At 39.0% G+C, this 25899-nt stretch overlaps 1 protein-coding gene across 1 annotated transcript in view; it reads right to left on the reverse strand.

Moving 5' to 3' along the window:
- Positions 1 to 25899, reverse strand: part of SYNE2 (spectrin repeat containing nuclear envelope protein 2) — a 231749-nt gene that overhangs the window by 134379 nt on the left and 71471 nt on the right. Inside the window, exons 37-44 of the mRNA XM_029952525.1 lie at positions 22715 to 22870; positions 21559 to 21824; positions 17923 to 20020; positions 15386 to 15708; positions 12861 to 13005; positions 11813 to 12028; positions 5436 to 5701; positions 2531 to 2699 (exon numbers count right to left, since the gene is read on the reverse strand). Coding sequence (XP_029808385.1) covers positions 2531 to 2699; positions 5436 to 5701; positions 11813 to 12028; positions 12861 to 13005; positions 15386 to 15708; positions 17923 to 20020; positions 21559 to 21824; positions 22715 to 22870 — 3639 coding nt within the window. The remainder of the gene's footprint in view (positions 1 to 2530; positions 2700 to 5435; positions 5702 to 11812; positions 12029 to 12860; positions 13006 to 15385; positions 15709 to 17922; positions 20021 to 21558; positions 21825 to 22714; positions 22871 to 25899) is intronic.

Below are 25899 nucleotides of genomic sequence, written 5' to 3' on the forward strand. Positions count from 1 at the left end.
AGAATTTTTTGTTGTTGTTGTTGTTATTAACTTGTTGCCATTTCTGCTACTTCCTGCATTATCATCACAATGATTCAAGGCCACTAAAAGCCCCAGGCTTGAAGCACAAGTGTCTGCTTTCATGTAATTAGACAGCCCAGCAGAGCTCAACTTCTTTCAAAAGGGAGGGTTCCAGTTCCCTGCAAAGAATGTGGGTTTTAGGAGATAAAAGAAACCTGAACAAATAGTCTATTGGTTGTGGCCTAGAAACAAAATCTGATCTCCGTTCTCCTGCGCTAATTATAAAGGAGAAACTCATTTGTTCAGGAAAGTTTCCCAAAGATCAAGTGGAAAAATACTTCTTGACTTTACTGTGGCTTTTGGGGGGGTTGTTTTGTTTGTACAGTAACTGTTCAGTAGCATTATTTGTGTTAATGGGTTGAGTCACCGCACTGAGGAATGATTACAATTTTGAATGACTCCATGATGTGTCACAGCCTTTCTTTCCTTTCCCCTCTGCAGGGAACAAATCTAGACAGAAAGTTAGAGAACAATGCCATTCAGACAAAGGTGCGGTTTGAAGTATAGTGTCATCCTGTTTTATCTAGACTTAGTCGGAGAGTATAGTCTTCAGAGCCACCCACTGATGGCTTCCCGTGAAGACCGAGGGAGAGTAAATTCCCTCTGTCGACAGTGAGCTCCCATTCACAACACATGATTCTTGAGTAAACTTCCAAATGTCAGTTTTGCTTGTTACCACTGGACTGGAATCATTCTAAAAAAAAAAAAAATGAGGTCCCAACTAACACAGGGGTATGTGCACAGCCCTGTGATACTGTGATTTAAGATATAGTTGGTCTTCAGCCCTGATTCTTGATCAGTTTCTAAGACCCCTGAAATTTCGGGGACAGGAGTAAAAGGAGTGTCTATGTTATTCATAACAAGCCCTTTTCAACTATACCTGAGTTTATGCTAATGAATGACTTTCGGGAGGCCCCCAGATAGATTCTGGATGAGGGGCTGGTTGCCAGAGGAATCAGTCAAGGGAACCTTCAGCCCCTAGGGTGGGGCAAGGTGCTAGAGGTTGAGTTAATCATCAATGGCCAATGATTCAACCAATCATGCCTACACAGTGGACCGACCATACAAACCCTAATGGATAAGGTTTGGAGAGTCAGGAGTTGGTCCTGGGAGACCAGCACACTCAGAGAGGGATGGAGGCTCTTCCCCCTTACCTTGGTCTATGCAACTCTTATTGACTGATCCTGAGTTGCATCCTTTTAACAAACCAGTAATAGTAAAGTGCTTTCCTGACTTCTGTAAGCCAGTCTAGTAAATTATTAAACTTGAAGAACGGGTCACGGGAACCCCTGATTGATAGTCTGTCAGAGGCATAGGAGGGCCAGAACTTGTGATGAGCATCTGAAGTGGGGGGCTGTCTGGTGGGAGTGAGCCCTTAATCTGTGAGGTCTGTTCTAACTCCTGCTGGTTAGTTTTAAATTGAATTGAATTGTAGGACATCTAATTGGTTTCCAGAGACTTGGGGAAAACAAACTCCACACATTTGGTATCAAAAGTGTTGTGAGTAAATACAGTTGCTCCCCTGACAGAGGTAACACATCCTACTGAAGACAGTCCTCTAACATCCTACTCAATAAATGCTCTGAGACCCCATTCACCAAACACACACCTGAAAAGGAATTGAAATGGGACTGCTTGGTCCAGACTGGCCTACCTCCCTGCTCTCAACTCTACTGTGATAGGAAAAGACAGGATTCAGTAGGCAGAGAGGAAAAGCTCAGGACGCGAGGTCCCGCCGGGATGAGGGGAGCACATATTTTGGACCGATCCTGGGAGCAGCATCTGACTGCAGCAAACCCCGTGGGGCAGAAGGTTCCTCCTAAGAATGGAACAGACACCACCTCCTCCCCTTTAGGTTTCCCTCAGGAATTTGACAAAAGACCTAATAGTAGAGACCATAAAACATATGATCTACATGAAATGATATGGCCACAGATCACCCCTCCTACAAGGGAAATGAGCCAATCAGGAATGGACAAACCAGCCCATAGAGCTATCATGCAAATAAGGGTAGAACCTGAGAAGGAACCAAAGGGAAGAAAAGAGGGGGAGTACCCAGAACCTTATAAAACAAAGGCCCTTGTCTATAGTTGAGGGTATTCACCTTTGAATGCCCCTTCTCTGTAAAGAGAACTTTCATACTATTCTTACCCTCTCATCTTATATCCTAATAAACTTTTGCAAGCTGCTCACTTTGTGGCCACCTCTTCATTCATTGAAGCAGCAAGACAATGAATCCCAGGTATTGAGGTAAAAAATCCTGCAACACTTCTGTGCACTCCAATCACACTGATCTTCTCCGGTGGCGTGGACCCACCATGCCACAGGGCCTTTGCATGTGCTTTCCTAGCTCCTGAACGACTCCCTCCACTCTAGTCACAGAGTTACCTATGCCCCAAGGAATTTTCATCCAAAATTGCAGACCTGTATCAGCCACATTCCCTGGTTCCTCACTTCATTCCTCACTCACCTTGAACTGTTCTGCCTTTTCTGGGTGGTCTTGTAATTCCATATTTTGGAAAGAAGTTGCAGTCTGTTGAAATAAATTCTTCAAAGTAATTATTTCTTTTGTGAGGGAATGTCTTTCTTGGACTTCATTCTCCACCAATTCCTTATTTTCTTGAGCTTTCTGAAAAAGCCTAACATATAACATTAAAAGAAAATTGTTCTTCTTATCCTGCTGTCTTGTGAAACAGTTTCTATTTCAACAATTAACACAATGTCAGTATAGTTCACAAAAGATTATTTTTCCTCAGAGAAAAGTACCAGTTTTCAGTGGTTTATATACTACATATACAAACATATTCTAAATTCTATCACTCAATCAAAAGCTTCTCCAAACTTTCATCTCAAAATATCCTCTTGTCAGGTCGCCTGGGTGGCTCAGTTGGTTAAGCGTCTGATTCTGGATTTTGGCTCAGGTCATCGTCTCATAGTTTGTGAGTCTGAGCCCCAATCAGGTTCTGTGGTGACAGTGTGGAGCCTGCTTGGGAGTCTCTCTCTCTCTCTCTTTGCCCCTCCCCAGCTTTTGCTCTCATTCTCTAAGAAAATAAATAAACTTAAAAAAAATAGTCTTTTCACGCTTTACATTCCAATTACTGTCTCCATCCTACTTTTCTCCACGTGATCCTTCAGTTCAAATGACTATGACTTAGAGGTGAGAATAGAGTCTTGGGTGGGCTCTTGGGGACAGATGACCCCACTAATCTTTTTATCTTGGCTGACCCCATTTGCTGTGGATGTAGCTACTATATTAGTAGAGAAATTTAAGAGGGTACAGTCTTCCCTGAGAGCTCTTTGGGAAGTATTTCTAGCCATAAACATATTGTATCCTTTGACCCACTGATTCTGCTTCTTGGTGTCTTTCTCAAAGAATTAGTCACAGATGCAGACAGAGATTCTAGCATAAGAATATTCGCTACAGTGAGGGTTTTTTGTTTTTTTTTTTTTTTAGTGTTTATTTTTGAGAGGAGAGAGAGAGAACATGCAAGCAGAGGAGGGGAAGAGAGAGAGAAAGGGAGACACAAAATCCAAAACAGGCTCCAGACTCTGTGCTGTTGGCACAGAACCCAACACAGGGGCTTGAACTCTGAATGGTGAGATCATGACCTGAGCCAGAGTCGGACACTTAATTGACTGAGCCACCCAGGCCCCCACTACCGTGTTTTTATAAAAGTAAAAGACACTGATGTATAATTTAAAGCTTCTAAAATAGGGGGTAGGTTAAATAAATTATGGCATATTCACATGATGAAATATTACATAATTATGTTTTAAGGATCATTTAATGGCATAGACAAATTAATATGCTGATAAATGATTTAGTATACAACAAAACAGTATAGAACTATGATCGTAATCTGTTTAAAAATATGATCATAACAACAAAATATAAGTGATTGGCAGTGATTGTTATTGAATGATACAATTGAAGGGGGGATTATATTGATCTTTATAATTTTACACATTCCCAGAACTTCCTATAATGAATATGTATTAAAAAAAACAGAAAAAAGGGAATCATTAATAAAAAGATTCAAAGGATATCATCCTCAGTAATACCAGGATGGTGAACATGTGCTTGTTTTCATCATCGTTACTCATCTTTTCCATCCTCCCCCACTTCTTGAGTGTAGTTGACACTCAATGTTACATTAGTTTCAGGTGTACAACTTAGTGATTTGACAGGTTTATACATTATACTACACTCAGCACTGTCTTGTTACATCACTTCTACACTCCTCTGCTCTGCTTTTTATTCCCAGAGCTACTTATTCCGTAACTGAAGTCCTGTACCTACCACTCCCCTTCACTCATTTTGCCCATGCCCTTCCCACCTCCCCTCTGGTTCTGCTTTTTGTTCATTTATACTTTTTTAAATTTATTTTTTATTTTTTTATGTTTATATTTATTATTGAGATAGAAACAGAGCATGAGTGGGGGAGGGGCAGAGACAGAGGGAAACACAGAATCTGAAGCAGGCTCCAGGCTCTGAGCTGTTAGCCCAGAGCCTGATGTGGGGCTCGAACTCACTGTATGAGATCATGACCTGAGCTGAAGATGGACACTTACCCAACTAAGCCACCTAGGCGCCCCATTTATACTTTTTAAAAAATTTTCATTTATGAGTGAAATCACATGATATTTGTCTTTCTCAGACTGACTTATTTCACTTGGCGTAATTCCCTTTAGGTCAATCCATTTGTCTCGATGGCCCAACCTCATCCTTCTTTAAGGCTGTGTAATATTCTGTTGTGCACATATACCACATTTCCCTTAGCTATTCATCCTTTGATGGACACTTAGGTTTTATTCATGTTTTGGCAACTGTAAATAATGCTGCAATAAACAGAGGTGCGTATATCTGTCCGAGTTAGTGTTTTCATTTTCCCTGGGTAAATACCTAATAGTGAAGTTACTGGATCATATGGTAATTCTATTTCTAATTTTCTGAAGAACCGTCATACTGTTTTCCACAGTGGATATTTATTTCCAATAGTCTTTATACGCTTCTGTGTTAACCTAATTCTATCATATCATTTGTCATTATTCTATATTTTTATATATATATATTTTTTAATGTTTTATTTATTTTTGATACAGACAGAGACAGAGCATGAGACGGGTAGGGGCAGAGAGAGAAGGAGACACAGAACCGGAAGCAGGCTCCAGGCTCCAAGCTAACTGTCAGCACAGAGCCTGACGCGAGGCTCGAACCCACGAACATGAGATCTGACCTGAGCCGAAGTCGGAGGCTTAACCGACTGAGCCACCCAGGCGCCCCTATATTTTTATATTTTCAAAATCCAATATTTTCTAAATTTTAAGCCTCAGTCATCAAGCACGTTGCCTTAATAGTTTTTCATAAGACTTACTTGTTGCATCGTTCTTGCATTGATGTAATCTCTTGAAATGCTGGACCGGTTACTACAGGCTCTAAGCTTTGGGGAGCATTCTGGATACTTCTTAGGCGCCGAAGAAGTAAGGTCAGTAACAACTGCTGCTTCTCCACATTTTCTTGGTAACGGCATAAATAGTCTCGCAGCTCACAGAGCTCCTCTGTGGTGGCCGCCTCTCTTGTTTTAGATACTTCAGGGAGATCTTCTTGAAGATTATCTAAAATAATTGCTTCTCTTTCAATCTAATTCGATAAACAACAACAACAAAAAGAGAGAACTAAAATAACTAAAATGTACTTGGACCGCCTCAGGAGCTGAAGCATACTTTAAGAACCACAGTATTTGTGCTCTCGTCCTTCCAAGGGTTCCTGATGCCATATCCTCGCTCAGAGTAGTATCTGTTGACCTATACCTGGGAATATTATTATTCCGTTATCACAATCCCAGAGCTCCCAGCGACTGATCGTGTAGATAAGCAATTACGAAGTACTGCTATTGTGAGCTGAAGGAAACACTGTTGAGTATTTTTTTTCTCTCCTTCAGATTTCTGTTGCACAAATCAGTTATTTCTTCTGGGACACCTATAGGGTAGTTCAAATGACCTCCACCGAACTGCAACCACTAAGTACAAGAGGTTGGGTGACTGCTGGACAATTTTTCTACAGGTGTCTTTTCTTTCACATCCCATTCCTACATGCCCAAAAAAGTAAGTCCAGTACTTCCTCATTCCCCTAACACCTGTGCCAAAGGGAAAGCAGTCCTAACTAATCATGTATTTGTCAACATGGCTCTGTGCAGAACCCAGTAGTACATAACCCAATACGTCACATGGAGTTGCATTATCCTTGAACTCAGAATGAAGACACAGACAATGAGATCCCTCCACCGCACCTCTTCAGACCCTGTGGCCCTGGCTTCAGCTGCACCCCGCAGTCCCTACATTCTGCCCCAACATTGTTAACTACCCTGCTCTGGTGTTCAAATTCAGTCAGGCATCTTGCAATCGGGGCATTAGAGAATATCACTCCGGTCCACTACCTTTCTGATACCATGCTCACTGAAATGATGAACAAAAACATGGCTGCCAAGGGGTCGAAAGTACAGCCTATGAAAGTTTAGCAACTGCAGCGTAAATTAAGTCTCCAGGAGCTCAGTGGTTTAGGGTACACCAGAATCCCCTAACACAAAGCTCACATTGTGCAATCTTGTATCTCTACCACTAAGAAAGAGGCCCAGCACTGGATTTGCCCATCGAGGTTTTGGAGGCAGTATATGCTATACTGGAGAATATTGCTCAGATCCTTTATCAGAATGCTGCCAATGTTGAGGGAGGTCTGGAGAAAAAGAGGCACTACTGAATGGTCAGGCTATGGGATAAATGCCCTGCCACTTGGGCCAAATGATCCAGTTGAGTTCCTGAGTCACTAGAACACGTGGGTGTAGGTATAGACTGGCCTCCCTCCCAAAGACCCAGTTATGGAATGTATGCTTTCCATCACCTCAAACCTAAATTCGCTTGGATCAGAAGTGCTGGTTGGTAGGCAGGCCGCTACACTTCCACCAGGGAGTGAGATAAAAGGGTTCCACCAGGTTATTTGGGAACCTCCCTGCCAGAGAACCAGCAAGCAAAGAAGGGACTTGCTGTATTGTCAGAGATAGCCGTACCTCTACGGTTTCTAATATACATCAGGGTTTGAAAGAAGCAGGTCTGTAATCTAGAACTTACTGGAACATCTCTTAGTGCTTCCATGCCAGGGATAACCATGAACGAGCAACAACAGCAACCATGACCCAATGAGAGTAAAGCAATTGAAGGACTGACCTTCTCCTCGTCCCCCACACATGTTCCTGGAGGTCACCTTCCAAAATAGACCACCTGCCTGCAGGCCTCATCTGAGGCTCTGCTGTCTGCTGTAAGTTGGTAAGTGACTAAGGAGGGAAATCATTTTTTTAGGACAATAATTTGACTCAAAAGCCAGGCCATTCTTCAACTTGTGATGAATAATCAAACTGTCATACATGTGTCCAACCCATTATTACTCAGGAAGAAAAAGAAATGAATTATTGTTACAGAGCAGCAAGATGAATGCATCTCCCATGCATTCCGCTTAGTGAGAAAATGCCAAATCAAAAGGTACAAACCATCCCAGTACATTTATATATGACACTCTGGAAATGGCAAGACAGATTACTGGTCGCCAGGGGCTGGAGGTGGTAGAAGGGGCTGGTTACAGAGGCGTACAACGGAAATATCCGAAGCGATGATAACGTTCTCTATCTCCATTTTGTTGGTGATCATGTGACTGTGTTCCTCAAAACTCACCAGACTTCATACTAAAAAGGATGAAGACAGCTCCCAAATCAGTAAAATAGTTGCCACAAAAATTAGGCATTCAGTCTTCTACCTAAAAGAGGCTCTGCAGTGCTTGACTGATTTTCCCTTAGACACAGAATTCTAATAATATTCGTTATACAACTTTTAGGTCACAGTCAATTAGAGTGGAGTCTAGAAAGGGAGAAGGAGACGTAGTTGTACCATAAGTAAACAGTGAAAGAGACTGTGAAGTGAAAGAAAAACCCATAACCAGGAGAATTAGGAACTAGCAAAAGTCTTTTGGACTTTGGGTTCATGGGGAAGAAGCCAGCCTCTACCTCCAATTATCTTCTGAGGCAGGACTTTAGTCTAGCACATTATAATCATCGAAGGAAAAATGATGACTCCAAATAACCAGACATGAATGACTAAAACAAGCAGATTTTGTTTAAGAGAACGGGAAGGTGACATTGTTTATTTATTTTTGAGAGACAGAGAGAGACAGTGCGAGCAGGCGAGGGTCAGAGAGAGAGGGAGACACAGAATCGGAAGCAGGCTCCAGGCTCTGAGCTGTCAGCACAGAGCCCAATGCGGGGCTCGAACCCACGAACTGCGAGATCATGACCTGAGCCAAAGCCAGAAGCCAGACACTTAACCGACTGAGCCACCCAGGCGCCCCAGGAAGGTGACATTGTAAGGGGCAAAAAGGTAAATCAAAATTTAAATTTATTTTTTAAAATAGAAGTTTAAACAAAGCATTTAAGTTTTTGAAATTCTATGTACACAGAACCATTATCCCATACAGATACTGGATTATTGTTTTACTATGAATGTCTTAAAAAAAGAAATTTCATTCTATCACATGCAAAAGCACCAACCATGCTAACAAGTGTTTAGGTAATACAGTTTTATTAAATGGATACAAGCTATTTTATGTTTAATGTTTATTTTGAGAGAGAGAGAGAGAGAGAGAGAGAGAGAGAGAGAGAGAGAGAAAACACAGTGGGGATGGGGAGAGAGAGAGGGAGAGAGAGAATCCCAAGCAGATTCTGCACTGTCAGCACAGAGACCAATAAGGGGGTTGATCCCACAAACAGTGAGGATACAAGCAATTTTAAAATCCTACATCAATTTGGTGTGCATAAATATCATTTAAGCTGATAGTTTTGCAGTTAAATACCAGAGTGTAAGTTTGAAAGGGTTTTTTTTATGTTTACTTATTTATTTTGAGAGAGTGAGAGCATGAACGGGGAGGGATAGAGAGAATCCCAAGGAGGCTTCACACGGTCGGCATGGACCCCTGTGCAGGGCTTGATCCCATGAAGTGTGAGACCACAACCTGGGCCCAAATCCAGAGTTGGACACTTAACCAACTGAGCCCAGGTGCCCCTAACCAGAGTGTAAATTTATATCCTCTTCTGACACTCACTTCTGAATCTGGGCAAGTTACTCAGTCTCACTGTGTTTCACTTTCCTCGTCTACAAAATGAGGATAAAATAAAAATAATTACCTCATAGGATTCTTGTGAGGATAAATGATAATACCTAAAAAGTGTTTAGAACTATGCCCAACACACGCTCCATACCTGCCCATTATGTGCTGGAGTGGTTGTTCCCATTTTTACACGAGGGCGTATTTTGTTTGGGATACTCTGAAAAACACATTCTGCCAGCAAATACTGTCAAATGCATCTATGAATAATTATAAAGTTCTAAATGAATGGAGTCGGAATTAATGCAATATAATTGCCAATGGGTATATAGCAATAGAGAGACAATGTGGTCAAATGGAAAGAACAATATTAGAATTAACCTAGACCTGGGTCTGAATAAGAGCTGTCCCTCAAAAAATGCTTACTAACTGCCCACTAAGTGCAAGGTGTTGGCCAGATTCTAAAGTTACAGCAGTGAGCAAAAGAGCTGTGGGTGGCCACAGTCCACAGCCCCAGCTCAACGCCTACCTGGGAGATCTTGTGCCAAAAGAAATCAGTGCCTCAGTATCCCCATCAATAACAGGGTAATAATATTTAACTTTTGAGAGCAATGAAAGGACTTGGTGGCACACAGCCTACTGTAGGAACCCAATAAACAGCGCCAGGATGGATGGGAAAGATGTGGGCTGGCTGCCCTGCTAAAAAGTGTAATTTACAAAGCTTCTTAGAGTAGTAACATTAAAGAGTCTATTTACTAACCAAACCCCACCAGCCCTACCAAAATATTACTCATTTTCATGACTATCAAATATTTAGGGGCGCCTGGTTGCTCAGTCAGTTATGGGTCTGACTTTGGCTCAGGTCATGATCTCGAGGTTTGTGAGTTCAAGCTCTGTTTCGGACTCTGTGCTGACAGCGCATAGCCCGGAGCCTACTTCAGATTCCGTGTCTCCCTCTGTCTCTGCCCCTCCCCCACGCGCGCGCGCACACGCTCTTTCTCTGTCTCAAAAAAAACATTAAAAAATTAAAAAAAGAATATCAAGTATTTTCATTTTATGTACAAAGAGCTGGTATGAAGGTAAGTATCTTGGATATCTGCAGTAAGGTAGGCATCTTGCATGACTCATTTAAGGAAGTTCACTTAATTCACCTTAATGAAGCTCGTGTTCTCTCCCTACTGGTAGAGACACTGCTGGCAATTATTTACGAGGCATTATTGCTGAGGTCATTATTTCTGGAGCAGACTGTGCCAGTCTGAGCCCACATGGCAAGAACGAGACCTCTGACTGAATTTTCTCCCACGGCTTCAGCAGAGCTGCTGGTGACCTATCGTGTTCTCTCAGATACAACGAGGCCAAAGGCAAGCAGGTCAAGTGTTAAGCAGGAAAATATGCTACTGCTAAACATTTCTATCCTGAAGCAAGTGACCAACCTCCAATTAATTACTGATTCATTATATTTCTCTCTTAAGTAAAGTTAGCAGGAAGTTTGACATGAATAAGAGAAAAAGGTTTTCATTTAATGTGCTGATTTGTACTTCATTTATACCTGACAGATTAATGAATACCCTCAGATAATTTATACTATTTTAAATTTCCTTTCTAAATACATGTGGTGGTCTAAATCCTGAATCATGCTTAAATTAACATCTGTGGATATATATTGTGCAGGGATTTTGTTTATTTATTTTGAGAGAGAGAGAGAGAGAGAGAGAGAGAGAGAGAGAGAGAGAGGCAAGCAGGGAAGGGGCAAAGAGAGAGGGAAAGAGAGAATCTGATGCAAGCTCCAGGCTGTCATCACAGAGCCATACACAAGGCTCAAGTCCATGACCCCAAGATCATGACCTGAGCCAAAATCAAGAGTCAGACGTTTAACTGAGCCATCCAGGCACCCCTATTATGGAGCTTTTTTTAAAGAGGGTTTTCAGAAAGAGCATCACACATATTTTTAAGTCCATACTTTACCAGTTGGAATTAATTTCCATAGCTAACAATTGTAGTTAATTTCAAAATTAGCTGGTTATTGTGAATATTACTTAGTCCTAACCTTTGGTGTTATGTAGAGACAATTTTTTTTTGAGAGAGACTGAGAGAAGAAGCATGAACAGAGGAGGGACAGAGAGAGAGAGAGAGAGAGGAGAGAAGGAGATATGAAAAGGGCGGCGGGGGGGGGGGGGGGGGGGGGACTCTCAAACAGTCTCCATGTCCAGCACTGAACTGAAGCAGGGCTCGATCTCACAACCCCAAGACAGTGATCTGAGCCGAAAACAAGAGTCAGATGCTTAACTGACTCAGGCACTCAGGCGTGCCAACACAGTTATTTTTAAGAGGGGTTAACTTATATGCATAATAAAGATTTTAAAGCTCAAATGAGCAAATACTATTTATAAGTATTATCTGATACCAAAAAAAGAATTTGAACCATTTCCTGGAGGTTATTTTACTAGGATCTGACCTCTATAAACATTTATGTGTTACATACATGTGGTATGAACAAATGGTACCGGTTGAGGACTTGTTTTATATAAAAACAAAACGAAAGTCGTAAAGCAGTTTAAATGACCATTGTTAGGAAACTGGTTATATTGTTGAAAATGAAGCACTTACTTCTTCACTGACAAATTTCCACTCCTGCTTTAGTTCTTCACACCAAATTTCCCATTCTTTCGCAGCCGCCAGCAAAGCCAGCCATCTGTCCCAGAGAGCTGACGTTCTGAGCAAACACACATCATCGCTGTCTGCGCACATGGGTCTTAAGCGTCTGAGGACCTGGCGTAGTTTCACTAACTCTTCTTTGGTTGATATGAGATTTGACCCTAAGGCCTTAGGAAAGAAAAGGAACAGGAGGAATATAATGTCTATTGATTTTTCTGAAGCTTAGGCACTTCTTAAAACCTTGAGGAATTCATGATTTTCAAACATCCATAAGTGTTATCTGATCTATTTTTTAGTCCTTTTGGAAACCATTTTAAGACAGATTAGAATTACGTATGTATTATTGGGTTGCACATGAATTTGGAACTATGGTGACAAAAGTGACCCGTAAACCAATTCTTCCAAGTAAGAAAATGTTTTGAAAGTTAGATTTCTTAAAAGTTCGTTGTTATATTAATGTAAGTCTTATATTTTACTAGGTAGTTAATTTGCATAGCACTTATTAACCACCAATGTATTATTTGGGGTTTTTGTTTGTTTGTTGATATGGGGTAAGTCACAGATGACTTAGAACGCTTTCATTCAAATCCTAATAACATAATAACCATAGATTTTAACAGATGAAAATAAGCAAAACCAAAAATTGCACAGTAAGAATAAGAAGTACCCAGAGTTTAGACTTAAGCTAGTTGCATTAAATTCTCTGTCATGATCCAGCAACAACCAACAAAATAACAGGAAATGATAAAGCTCCAGAAAGAATGATCAGTAAGGACAATCTGCTACCAGTTTGCTACAGTCCCGTGCATCGGACTGATGAAATCTTTCAAGAACCAGTTTCACGGTTCCCGTTGGCTTTTGGTTTGGGGTATTCTGAATGTCCAACACAGGTTGAAGATTTCTATGGGTCATAACAGGGCCACATTCCCTGCTGTTGTCACTTGTTCTACCTGCCAATTTTCTGCATCAAGTCTTACTGGAGATTTGCAAATTCTATTACCTTGCTCTGTTCCAAGCGCTCTAAAGCTTCTTTGTAAGATACTGGCAATGGGAACATGGACTGCCCAAGAAGTGTCTCCGTTTGGCTTAGGTGAGTGCAAATCTTCTCTTCAATTTTTCTATAGCATTTGTAATTCTCGAGACACCTATAAAGCACAGTTGGGACAAAAAAGGGATATTAAGTTTTATTTAGTACAATATATTCTGGAGTACCCAGAATGAATTCTGAACACTTAATAAAAACAGAATGTAATTCTCTTTTTCTTAATGTATTACACCAAACTTTTATTGACCAGCTCCTCCTCGTGGGAACTTGCATAAGACTTTTAATGCAAACTTTAACAGGCAGATAAGACTTTTCTCAAAGCACGTAAATTGTAAAACTGTACTCTCAAACACTGCAAATGAGGTATAAATCGGTATAATTCTTGTAAAAATCACTTAGTCTTAAAAATGCTTATATCTTGGGGCGCCTGGGTGGCTCAGTTGGTTAAGCGGCTGACTTTGGCTCAGGTCATGATCTTGCGGTTTGTGAGTTCGAGCCCAGCATTGGGCTCTGGGCTGACAGCTTGGAGCCTGAGGCCTGCTTTGGATTCTGTGTCTCCCTCTCTCTGCCCTCAGTCTCTCAAAAATAAATAAATGTTAAAAAATAGATTTTTTTAAATGCTCATCTCTTTTGAATCATTAATTCAACTTCTGCAATTTATCTTAAGGAATTAATCCTCACAGTAGAAATTTATCCTAAACCTGATAAAACCTTTTACATCGTAAAATCTTTTTACTTATTAAACTATTAATAAAAATGGCAGGGGTGCCTGGGTAGCTCAGTCAGTTAAGCACCTGACTCTTGATTTCCACTCAGGTCATGACCTCAGGGTCGTGGGATTGAGCCCCACATCAGCCTCCATGCTGAATATGGAGTCTGTTTAAAAGTCTCTCTCTGCCCCTCTCCAACTCACAAGCATGCTCTCTCTTTCTCAAAAATAAATAAATTAAAAATTAAAAAAATTAAAAATGGCAAAAATTGGAACCTACTTCATACGTAACAAAAGATATAGTTAAGTAAATTACAACCATCATTTTATAAAATATTTTATAGCAAATGCAATTATTTTATGAAGTTTTGTTATAATAAGGAAAAGAGCATATGTTAGAAAGTAAAGGAAAAACAGCATATTTTTATACAGCATAATGTTCTGATGTATTAGAAAAACTATGAATAAAATTATGTGTATAAAATTGATACAGTCTAAGTCCCTCACTGAAAACAATTAAAACTTTAGTATCATAAATAATTTTAAAAATTATTAAAATATAATAATGAACTAGAAAGGAATTAAGGAATATTCAGAGGCCACAAACTATGAAAGCAGAAATACAGAGAAATAAACTGAGCTCTAGGGACAAAGACTTTGAGGGCATTTGCTGAGTTTCAGTTTTATTAACCTTTTTCTGGACTGCTGAGGGGACAGAGGATAAAGCGTCATCACAGCACAGGTTTTAAATAGAAAACTTTTTCTGTACAGATACTTACAATCTAAATAACCACAAAGGGCCAGCCTTCAAAATATAGCATAAATCTCTATAAATCAATAAGAAAAACTATGGGCAACCCAATAAAAGTTGGGCAATGGCTTGAACAGGACATCTTTCAGAAGATGAAATATGAATGACCAAGAAATATTCAATGAAGGGGCTCAAATATATGGACAGTAATAGAGATGCAAATTCAAACCATAATGAAATATCACTTTTCACCCATCAGAGTGACAAAAATTAAATCTCTCAACAGCAAGTATTGGCGAGGATCTGAAACAGTTGGAATATGCTATGATGTTGGAACACTAATCTGAGTAGAAATAGGTAAAAGTATTTGGAATTTAAAATGTAAGAGGTGCATACCTTTTGACCGAAGAACCACAACCCTCAGTAAATATTCAAGGGAACCTCTTGCATTTAAAAATGTTCCTATTGGCATTAATTGTAAATGGGAAAACTAGAAAAACTCAAATGTCTATCATTAGCTAGGTAACTTAATTTTGCTATACAGACAAGAATGTGAATAAACTTCAGCATCAAAATGATGAATTTGAAAAAAATGAAGTGACAGAGGAATGCACTTAGATGAAAATGAGGCATAAACACAGAAAACACATTTTTTAAAGGAAGAAAATGGCAAATAAAAAATTGGGGATAATGACTTATTCTGAAGAGAAGAAAGGACCACACAAGAGAATTCAAAAGTCATGATGTTTACCTTTGAACCTTTAGGGACAAAGCTGCTTGTTTTATTATTATTATCCTTTATATCATATGCAGACTTTTATAAACATTCAGTTGTACATATTCAATATTAAACAAGAAAAAGTATAATAAATACAACAAACTGTTTGCTATGGTTTTCTGTAGACAGTGATTTTTAAAATTTTCCACATTTTCCAAATTATTTCAAATTTGTACATGTTAATTATTTTTAAAAAGCTTAATTTTGTTCTTAAAGCGTTACCTTTACAAAGAAGCACCCACCTTTCTATTTCCGTTTCCTTTGCTTTGGCTGCCTCCCTCACAGCTGAGTCCTTCAAAACCAATTCATGTATAGTGTACTGGAGCTGCTGTCTGGCTTCAGGGCTGGATATAGTCCCTAATTTCTCAGTAAGGTCCTGGATGTCTGCTATTGTAGATTGCAATTCCTCTTGTTTCCAGGGAGACGTCTCCAGCGGTTTGTCTGGATCAGCAAGGTCTGCTCTACGGGATGCAACAAGGGCTTCGTGGGCAGTAAAGACCCCCATCACCCTTGGGACTGCCTCATTGTAGCGTGTTAGACTTTCATAAGCATCATTCAAGACATCCTGGTGAATAGGAGATTAAACAGTGACAATGCTGGCAAACTCTAGGGATATTTATCATTCTTGAATTTTTGTAGTGCATTCAGAATGTGTCTGGGTCTTATCTGTTTACTTATGAAGTAAGTGCTTTTAGTTTGACAACATTACACTAGCACATAAAGACAAATAACTTTTTTTTTTTGCATAAGACAAACTGCTTCCAGATTTGCTAAGAAATCTACTCCAAATTCAAAAATATATTTCCCATGGGGCACCTGGGTGGCTCAATTGGTTAAGCCTCTGACTCTGGATCAGGGCATCATCTCACAGTTTGTGAGTTCAAGCCCTGTGTTGGGCTCTGTGCTGACAGCTCAGAGCCTGGAGCCTGTGTTCGGATTCTGTGTCTCCCTCTCTCTCTGCCCCTCCCTCACTCATGCTCTGTCTCTCTCTCTAATATACATAAAACATTAATAAAATAATAAAATAAAATAAATACATCTCATGAATTATATCTAATGATATGTATTCCTATTCTAGAACTCTTATATTAGACTATGAATTAAATAAAGCAATTGCATATACTTAATGTGCATAACTTTAACCAATATTTGTTGGGGAGATAAAAAGAAGACACACTAATCTCCCCCCGCCCCAGATTTCTTGTGTTTTTAAAACAACGGTTCTGCCACTAACTTCAGTTTTGAGTACATCACTTAACATCTCCAGACCATAGTCTTCTTGCTGAAACAACAAATAGCTAATGTAAATAACCATAAAGGTCCCTTCCAGTCCTCCTCTAATCCTATTAGTTTAGAGATTTAAGTCATTGTTTTTGGAAACTGTATTAAAATCAAATAGAGAAGTACTGAATTCACTCAGCATTTGTTAAGTATCAATTTAAAGAACACATTAGGATTCATAATATGACTTTACATTTCTATAGCATTTATATCTATCAAATATTGAAACATTCTCTAATAACTTTTTGAATTAAAGAAGGGAGTTAATTTCCCCCTTCTATAAATTTAATGTGACAATTCTGAAAACACAGTGAAAGGCACTAATACTAAGTACAAGTGTCCCAGCAATACCTAAGCTATCTATCCTAATCATCGTGGAAAAGGAGGGAGTATGTAGGAGTCATTCTACAGCAACAGAGGTGAGCAAACTTTTTTTGTAGAGGGCCAGACTAAATATTTTAGGCTTTGCATGCCATCTGGACCATCACAACTACTCAGTCCTGCTGGTGTAGCAGGAAAGCAGCCCTAGACAATCTCTAAAGAAATGAGCGTGGCCATGATACAATAAAACTTTATTTATAAAATCAGGCACCATGGACAGATTTCGCCCATGAGCCTTCATGTGGTGACCCAAGCTCTAAAATCAGACAGCACTTCACTCGAATCCTGGTTCTGTTCCTGTTGCAAGAGCCTGAGTGAGGAAACTGTGGATGTTCCTGAACTTATATTTCCTTATTTTGAAATAGAGCTAATAATAGCACCCACCTCACACTGTTGCTGTGAGGATTAAAAACAAAGTATTCCTCGAGGGTGTCATGCTAAGCGAAATAAGTCAGGCAGAAAAGGGCAGATCCCATATGTTTGCACTCATAGGTCTAACAGGAGAAACCTAACAGAGGACCATAGGGAGGGGAAGGGGGAAAGAGAGCTGGGGAGAGTGAGAGACACAAATCATGAGAGACTATCAAATACTGAAAACAGACCGAGGACTGAAGGGGGAGGGGGAGGGGAGGGAAAGAGGTGATGGTCATGGAGGGGGGCACTTTTGGGGGGAAGCACTGGGTGTTACATGGAAACCAATTTGACAATAAACTATTATAAATTTTTTTTAAAAAGTATTCAGCACAGTGCCTAGACTCTGTAAGTTCTAAATGGATGTGGAGTTCTTATTTTATGTTATTTTCTCTACACTATATTTCTTCCATCATGCCTCACTATTTCTAAACATGCAAACAAACCAAAACCAAACTTGAGCTCAACAGAAACTACCAGGGGTATAGAAATAAAGGCTTCACGCTCCTCTTTCCTGTCTATAAAGTACTGTATTTAGATGCAAAATGAGGTGGGATTATAAACTGGCCCATGACAAGTTTTTATAAATGGCTATTCTATGGAGAATGTTCATGTAGAACCCATAAGCATAGATATTAACTAGAGTAAAAGCTAAAACCGTGCAATAAAAAGAAATGCATTAACCGCCTAGTTGAAAAAAACTTACTGTGCGCAAATCAAGGCTTGTAATAAGCTGCATGTGAAGATCTTCAATGTCACATAATTTTGCCTCCACATCATTAGCTTCAAAATTGTCTTCTCTTTTCTTCTCAATGACGGTCATAGCTTTCACGCTATCCATTTCTGCCTGAACTTGCTCTTGAAATGCTTCACAATTATCCTGCTCATTTTGAATATGTTCAATGTCCAAATGTATAAGTAAAGGCTGCTCTAACTGAGACTTGATCTGCTTCAAAACATGTAAGGCATTTTCCAGTTTGTCTTGAAAATTCTTTTCATCCATTTCTTTGGGCTGGGCTTTTAGTATGTGGTTTTGGAGAACCTTGTGTAACTTGTCATTTTCTTCTGCATATAGCTTTATCCGTAGTATTTCTTTCTCTTTGAAGGTGTCATCAAAGACGTTACTTTCATTTAATTTCTTTATTATCTTTTGACACAAGCCCATGGCTTTCTCAATTCTCCGACTCAAAATTTGAGCATCGAGTACACTGCTCTCCGGTGAGGTCTGGACCATTTCCAGTACTGCTTCAGCTCTTTTCTTAATTTGCAAGTCCATATCCCTCAGTTTACTTAGTGATGCTTGATATCTACCATGGTCTGCCACAAAGGTGTCCAACTGCTTAATTTTTTCCTCGAGTTCCTTTTCTTTTTCAGCTACTTGGGTGTGTAATTGGTCAAGTTGGGAACAATCCCAGCTTAGTCCTATATAGTCAAACACTTCTTTGAGTTTCAGAGCTTGTTGGATACTAGACTGAATACCAGTGAGTTGGTCTCTAAGACTATAGAGCTCCTCTTTAACATCTTGATTTGTTTCTTGACTTAGTAGCAGTTCGTTGTGCTGTATATGGTCAACCTCCTTCTGAAGCACAGATGTTTTTTCATGAAATTCTCGGTAAACATGTATCTTCTGTTCCAGTTCATTACATTTATTTTGAATGAATCTCTGCGTTCTGTGGACTCTAGTCTTAAGGTTTTTCAACTGGTCATCCAGAAATAATCTTTCAAACACATTTAGATCCTTACAGATGTCTGTCTGTTCCTCAAGGTGGGTCGAGATCACACTCTCTGCTTCTTGCAATTCCTTCAGAGAACTCATCAAAGTGACATGCTCATGTTCTAGCTCAGTTTCTGTGGAGGCTGTTTTCATCTTGGGAATTATCAGTGCTTCGTTTGCCTGAAGTGAAAGTTGAACCTTCTCTATTGAGGCAAAAAATTGGCCTCTTTCTTCCAATTTAAATTCTAATTGCTGTGATCTTTCAGTTGATTTTAAAACTAGCATTTGGTATTGATTCTGTAAGTCCTGTAGGAGGAGATTTAAATCAGTGCTCTCGTCTGCTGGAAGGTCAGGAATATTATATTTGACCTCTTCAACCAATGACTCCACAGCTTGGTGCTTATCCAGAATGCCATCGTGTATCACCTTGCATTTTCTGATCTGAGAAAGAATGTCATCTGGGAGGAGGGAGATGGTAGGGGTGAGTTCACCTTGCAGATTCTTGACCCAAAGGATAATCTCTTTCATCTTGGTCCTTGTTTCACACGTCTTGATCTGATTTTCCACCTCTGTGTTTAATGGCTCCAAGACTTTCAACTGCTTCTGCAAATTATTCATTGCATCTTCCAACATATTCTTTTCTTTTTCTCCCCAAATCCTCTTCATCTGAAATTCAGCTTGCCCCTTCAACACCGAAAATCTCTGCTTGACGGTCCGGAATTCAGTGGCCAAGGCAACTGTGCCTGGCCTCCCCTGCTGTTCTCCTGGCGAGTCCAGCCATAACTGCAGATACTGCTGCTGCTGCTGCAGAGAAATTTCGAGGTCTTGGATCTTACGCATGAAAACTGTAAACTCATCACTTCCTGCTACTTGCTGAGAATACTTCCTTTGGGCCAGCTGCTCTACTTGTTCCCAATTATGTGCAAGTTGCTTCATCTGGCTTTCCAACAACTTCTTATCCATGTCGGTCACACAGTTTGATAAACTTTCCCATTCGATTTTCATCTTGCTTAAAGAACCTTTCTCTCTTTCTATTGAGGCCAGATATTTTTTAATTTTGTCCAGATAGGCTGCACTGTCCAGTGGTCCCCTGGAAAAAGGGGGGAAAATGGAGCTTATTAATATACATCAACATGAGGTTAGAGTTCATGAAAAGAAATTATTTTCGCTTTGAATTCACAGAAGAGAAGACTGTCTATGAAAGCATTCTGTCTTTAAAATAAAAATCCGGATCTTGTTTAGGGTGGTTTTCAGTTAGTGTATAAGAATATATAAAACTCACCCATAAAGTAAGTATCATAAAAATACAGAAACACAGGAAAGGAGTGAAGAGTGAAGGGAACGATATATACATATATATAACTGTAACTGTAAAGTACTTACACATAGGTGAGTCTAAGCCTAAGAAATTATCACAATGGCCAAGCACTTTGTAATCATTTTACCAATAATGAATAAGAAAGTATAATCAGGCTGATCTTTTGAATATAAAATTGTTTCCTCAAAGGGATATCGCCGAAAGTAAACCCCATTTAGGCAAAAGTATAAAATCAAACTTTTAAAGGTTTTTTTTTTTTAAGTTATCTCTACAGTCAGTATGAGGCTTGAACTCACAACCTCGAGATCAATAGTCCACTGCCTGACTCAGCCAGGTACCCCGCCTCAACCTTTTTAATAATGACAAAGTATTTATACAGTAAGACTGTATCTATAAACCATTTGCCATTATTTTCAAAGCCAAAAAGAGTGTATATATATATATGTAAAAAGAAATCATTAGAATAGAACCTACATATTCAGTAGGTTTCAAACTATTTCAACCAATTGTGCTGATACTAAACAAGTGTATATAGAATATTTCTCTCCTCCCCCATAGTTTAGAATAAACTCTTGACAAAAAGAATGCTGAATTCCATAGAATTTAAATCAATTTGGAAGATATTTATAGTGTGAATTGTTTAAGAAATTAATTTGTAAAATATAATTTAATTATAAAATTAATATAAATAAAATTTACTGCATGAAACAACACATGTAGTAATGCCTTCCATACAAAATTAAATTTCATATTGTACTGTTAAAATCATAATATCCTCTCAGTATAAAATCTTTTTTTAAAGTGTTTTTATTTATTTTCAGACAGAGAGCAGGCAGGGGAGAAGCAGAGAGAGAGGGAGGAAGAGGGTCTGAAGCGGGCTCCATTCTGAGAGCGGAGAGCCCCATGTGGGGCTTGAACTCACAAACCGTAAGATCATGACCTGAGCCAATGTTGGGCTCTTAACCAACTGAGTCACCCAGGTGCCCCACAGTATAAACTCTTAAAACCGTAGGCCTGTCCAAGGTAGTGCAGCCTATCTATGCTTGAATAAAAAGAATGCAAGACCTAAATTCTGGGTTTGTTTTTTTAATGTTTATTTTTGAGAGGGGGAGGGCATGTGCGGGGGAGGGGCAGTCAGAGAGAGACTGAGTCAGAGGCAGAATCCCAACCAGGCTCCAGGCTCTGAGCTGTCAGCACAGAGCCCCATGCGGGGCTTGAACCCACCAACTGTGAGATCATGACCCGAGCCAAAGCTGGATGCTTAACTGACTGAGCTGCCAGGTCCCCATGTCCTAAATTCTTATACTTACACTTTTAGGCTTTCCTTTTCTGTCAACAAGGTTTTCACTGAGGATTCAACCGCAGCAAGCTGTCCCTGAAAATTCTTTAGGAGACAATATTGGCTTTCTTTATTTTTCTTCAAAGTAATAAGTGCCTGAAGCAGATTGTCCAAATAGTTCACTGAACACCCTGTATTGGGAGGAACCAAGGCATGTGTTTCTGCTTTATTGAGATATTCAGTTTGTTCCAGTGGTTCAATGGCTGCTTTCTTTGCATCCAACTGGGCATAGAATTCCTAAAAACAGGTCAAGGAAATTGATAAATATATATTCACTCCCTCACTCACTCATTAGTTTCCTTCCTTCCAGTAACATTATATCCCAAGGATATGTTTTGAATATTTCATTTGCACACAGAGAAACTAAGGTGCTGAAAGATTAAAAGATTTTTTTCACTAGAATCATGTTAAAATCTAGACTGAAATAAACAATTGTTCTAGCATTTAATAGCAATTAGATCATCCTATTGTGTTAAAAGGTTCTATGGTATCTAAAGGAAGATTTATTTCTTTTTATTCTGAGTTGCTCTACATTTGTAGACACTCCATTTATATACATCCTTTATATATGACACCTTTGTTTTATTATTCACATACATCACCCTTCTTTCCTGTTTGAAATACATGTGTACAGTTATATAAACTTAGCTAAAACTGTAGGGTCATTTTTTAAAAACATGGCCATGTATTGAACTTTTAGATTATACAGCCATAAGTACATAAATATATAAACATAGCTACATAAACACGGCTGTGAAAACAAAGAAGTACCCCATAATGCTGATAATTAGGAAAAATAAAAGAAATTTGTCAGAACCTGAAGAAATCATATGACTAAGAAGAGAAATGAGAAGTCAGAATCTCCAAATAGTGTTACTAAACAAGTTAAGTTTTTAGGAACTTCATGAAAAAGACTAATGTTCATTAAACTCTTCCACTTTTTAAATGGAAAGATTTATACAACTTACTCATTAGTACATAATTATACAGTTACCAAATTGATCATCAGGCAAAGGTTAAATAAGACTTTTCATTCTGTACAAGCAAGTTTCTGGTAATTAAAATATATTGTATTGCACTGGATAAATGATGCAATCATGTTGTCGATGTTTTTCTTGTTTCCATACCTCTATCTCCTTTAATTGTTCATTTCTTAACACAACATCTAATTCTAAAGGTTGATTTTGCAGCTCATTGACTTTGTGCTCATCGTCAGTGTTTTTCATGCTTTCTTGAACATCGAGAGAAAGTTGTTTTGACAAAACCATTTCCACAGCTGAATTCTGAAAACATAAAAAGATTAATTGCTGAATGGTCTACCTTCCAAATAAATAATTTTTCTTTTTCTTGGTGAAAACATTCTACTTCCCTCTATTTACTCAGATTAAAGGCTTTCAAAAGTATATTTGGGCACTATTGAAGATGATTTTTTTCATGCAATATTTAATGCTGATATTCGTATCCCAAGGAAAAACTTTTCTGAAAAGATAGGGTGAGATCTATAAATCTATCACAAGGTATAACCTAGTCTTAAAGAAAACAGATATGGAAAAAACAAAATTTCTAAAGTTTATGCTTAGTATTCACTGTGATGCAGAGAGCAGTGCAAATAACAGGCATTCAATGTTACCTATTGGTAGTTGAAGAAAGTGAGTGGATGGATGGTAGAAACGCCAAGATTGCATGATATGAACAGTGGACTGTGCCTGAAGCAAGTTAATAGTAAGAATTCCAACCTGGATGAGGCATAACAAGCTATCCACGTAATAATTTGATCTTTTTCCGAAAGCTGTACGAACTGGAGTTTTTCATAGGGTACATAGGACTAAGAGATGGCACCTGCATTCATTTATTTGTCCTTTTGACAAATATTTGCTGAGTATTTACGTTTACCCATAATTTCAAGAGATTTCCATTATTTTGCTATGGTATTAGTTTTTATTTTCAGGTTACTTTATAAATGAAGTACCATTTAATTTAGCCATTTACTTTCATGTCAGTAAGGTCTGTATTAATGTTTGTGAATAAAATGTATCCACATCCCCAAACAAGGTAGAAATTATTATTATAAAAATACCACCTAGAGAGCAATGTAAAATGTTAAGAGAAAGGAAAACAGGGTAAGAGATCTATGAAACCTTTCTGTACCATCTTGGCAGCTTTTTCATCAATGTAAAACTATTCTTTTTTTTTTTTTTAATTTTTTTACGTTTCTTATTTTATTTTTGAGAGACAGAGAGAGACAGCACGAGCAGGGGAGGGTCAGAGAAAGAGGAAGACATAGAATCCAAAATAGGCTCCAGGCTCTGAGCTAGCTGTCAGTACAGAGCCCAACGCAGGGCTCGAACCCACGAACCATGAGATCATGACCTGAGCCAAAGCTGGACGCTCAACTGACTGAGCCACCCAGGGGCCCTGATGTAAAACTATTCTAAAGTTAAAAGATTTTTTAATTAAAACAGATGTTTTATGCGTCCACAGCTTCACCAAAACGAACTGGTAAGAAAATTCAGCTGACCAGGATGACTGGTTTTGATTAGTTGGCCCTTAGCACAAGTTACGTCTTTCAAAAGGCTACAAATGATTACAATGATTTTGAAAACTTCCTCCATTCCGAACAATTTATTCATTCACACTATAGTTAAAAATCCACAGGGAAGGCAGCATTTCGGGAGGAAAGATTCAGGAAGGCTACGAGAGGAAAAGAGAAAGGCGTCACACCACAGCCCATGGGCGCTCCTTGTCAGGAGCCACAATCAAGGGGGTGATCCCACCCGTTACCCCCACAAATCTACCCACAGAACAAGAATGCCTGAAGTAAAGGCTGAGATATTAGACCCTAAGAAAACTTTACTTATTATTAATCATCTACTAAGAATTCAGAGCCCTCAGTCTGTCTTACCTCATAAACCAGTGACTTGAGGACTAGCAGCCATTGGCCATTTTAATCTATCTTTAGTGGCCAGAGAGAGCATTCCGAAAAACCTGAAATCACCCCCGAATAGCATTCGTTTACTAACCCCAAAAGCCATGTTTCTACCTAGGCAGAATATCCAACGGAATCCCTCAAACGAACATTTCAAATTTAAAAGGTAACATTCTCTTGCTCATGCCCAGAGAGGTTGGAACACAGACCCAGGGTCTCGATTGGCTCCTGGAAAGATTCTTTAGTCATCAGTCATCTTTCCTCATCTCTCTTTACTATATTTTATTTTGATTCTGCAGGCCCATTTGAAAGATTTTATTTTAAATATAAGATATTTCAAACATAGTTAGAAAACAAAATATAACCTACAGTCATTAATCACGATACAGATATAAGTAATATAACCTTGCATACTACAAATTAATCAAATATAATTTAACGCCTAGTCCTCATCCTTTAATCTCTTCCTTCTGAGAGATAACCACTATTCTGAAATGTACACATACATCTTTAAAAATATTAAGTCATCTCTCCATCCAACGTGGGGCTTGAATTCATGACCCTGAGATCAATAGTCGCATGCTCTATGAACCAAGCCAGCCAGGCACCCCTACACACACATTTTTATACTTCTATTATATATGTTAGTATTCATACAGTATTATCTTATGTATTTTAATTTTTATAAAACTGGAACCATGTATTATCATAACTTGGGGTTTTTTTCCATTCAGCAGTATGTTTTGGGGTGCATTCATGCTGACAGATATAAATCTACCTTTTATACTGTTCTACTGTCTGCATGAACATGACTTATTTATCTGTCAGGCTACTGTGAACACAATTGTTTCCACTTTCTCTTATGACAGACATTGCTCTGACAAACACCCTAGTGTAAGTCTTCTTGCACATTTGTGTGAGTTTCGCTGGGATGTTTTCTTAGAACTAAAATCACTCTTTTTGATTGTCAATGGATAGTTATTGATTTGTTCTCCAAACTGAATTACAGTTTTTAGTACCACCAACACGGTAAAAGGATTCTTATTTTCCCTAATCCTCTCTGATATTTGTTGCCAACAGACTTAAATTTCTGCCAATAAAATGCATGTGAAATTGATATCATTATTGTCTTAATGGTATTTCTCTGACTGCTAATAAAACTGAGCTCCTCTCCGGGTACCACAGTGGCTCAGTCGGTTGAATGTCCAACTTCGCCTCAAGTCATGGAGTCGAGGTTCTTGAGTTTGAGCCCCACATTGGGCTCTGCGCTGACAGCTCAGATTCTGCTTCAGACCCTCTGTCTCCCTCTCTCTCTGCCCCTCTCCCACTCTCTCTCTCTCTCTCTCTCAGACACACACACACACACACACACACACACACACACAC

The sequence above is a fragment of the Suricata suricatta genome, chromosome 9, assembly GCF_006229205.1.
Source record: "Suricata suricatta isolate VVHF042 chromosome 9, meerkat_22Aug2017_6uvM2_HiC, whole genome shotgun sequence".
Lineage (NCBI taxonomy): Eukaryota > Metazoa > Chordata > Mammalia > Carnivora > Herpestidae > Suricata > Suricata suricatta.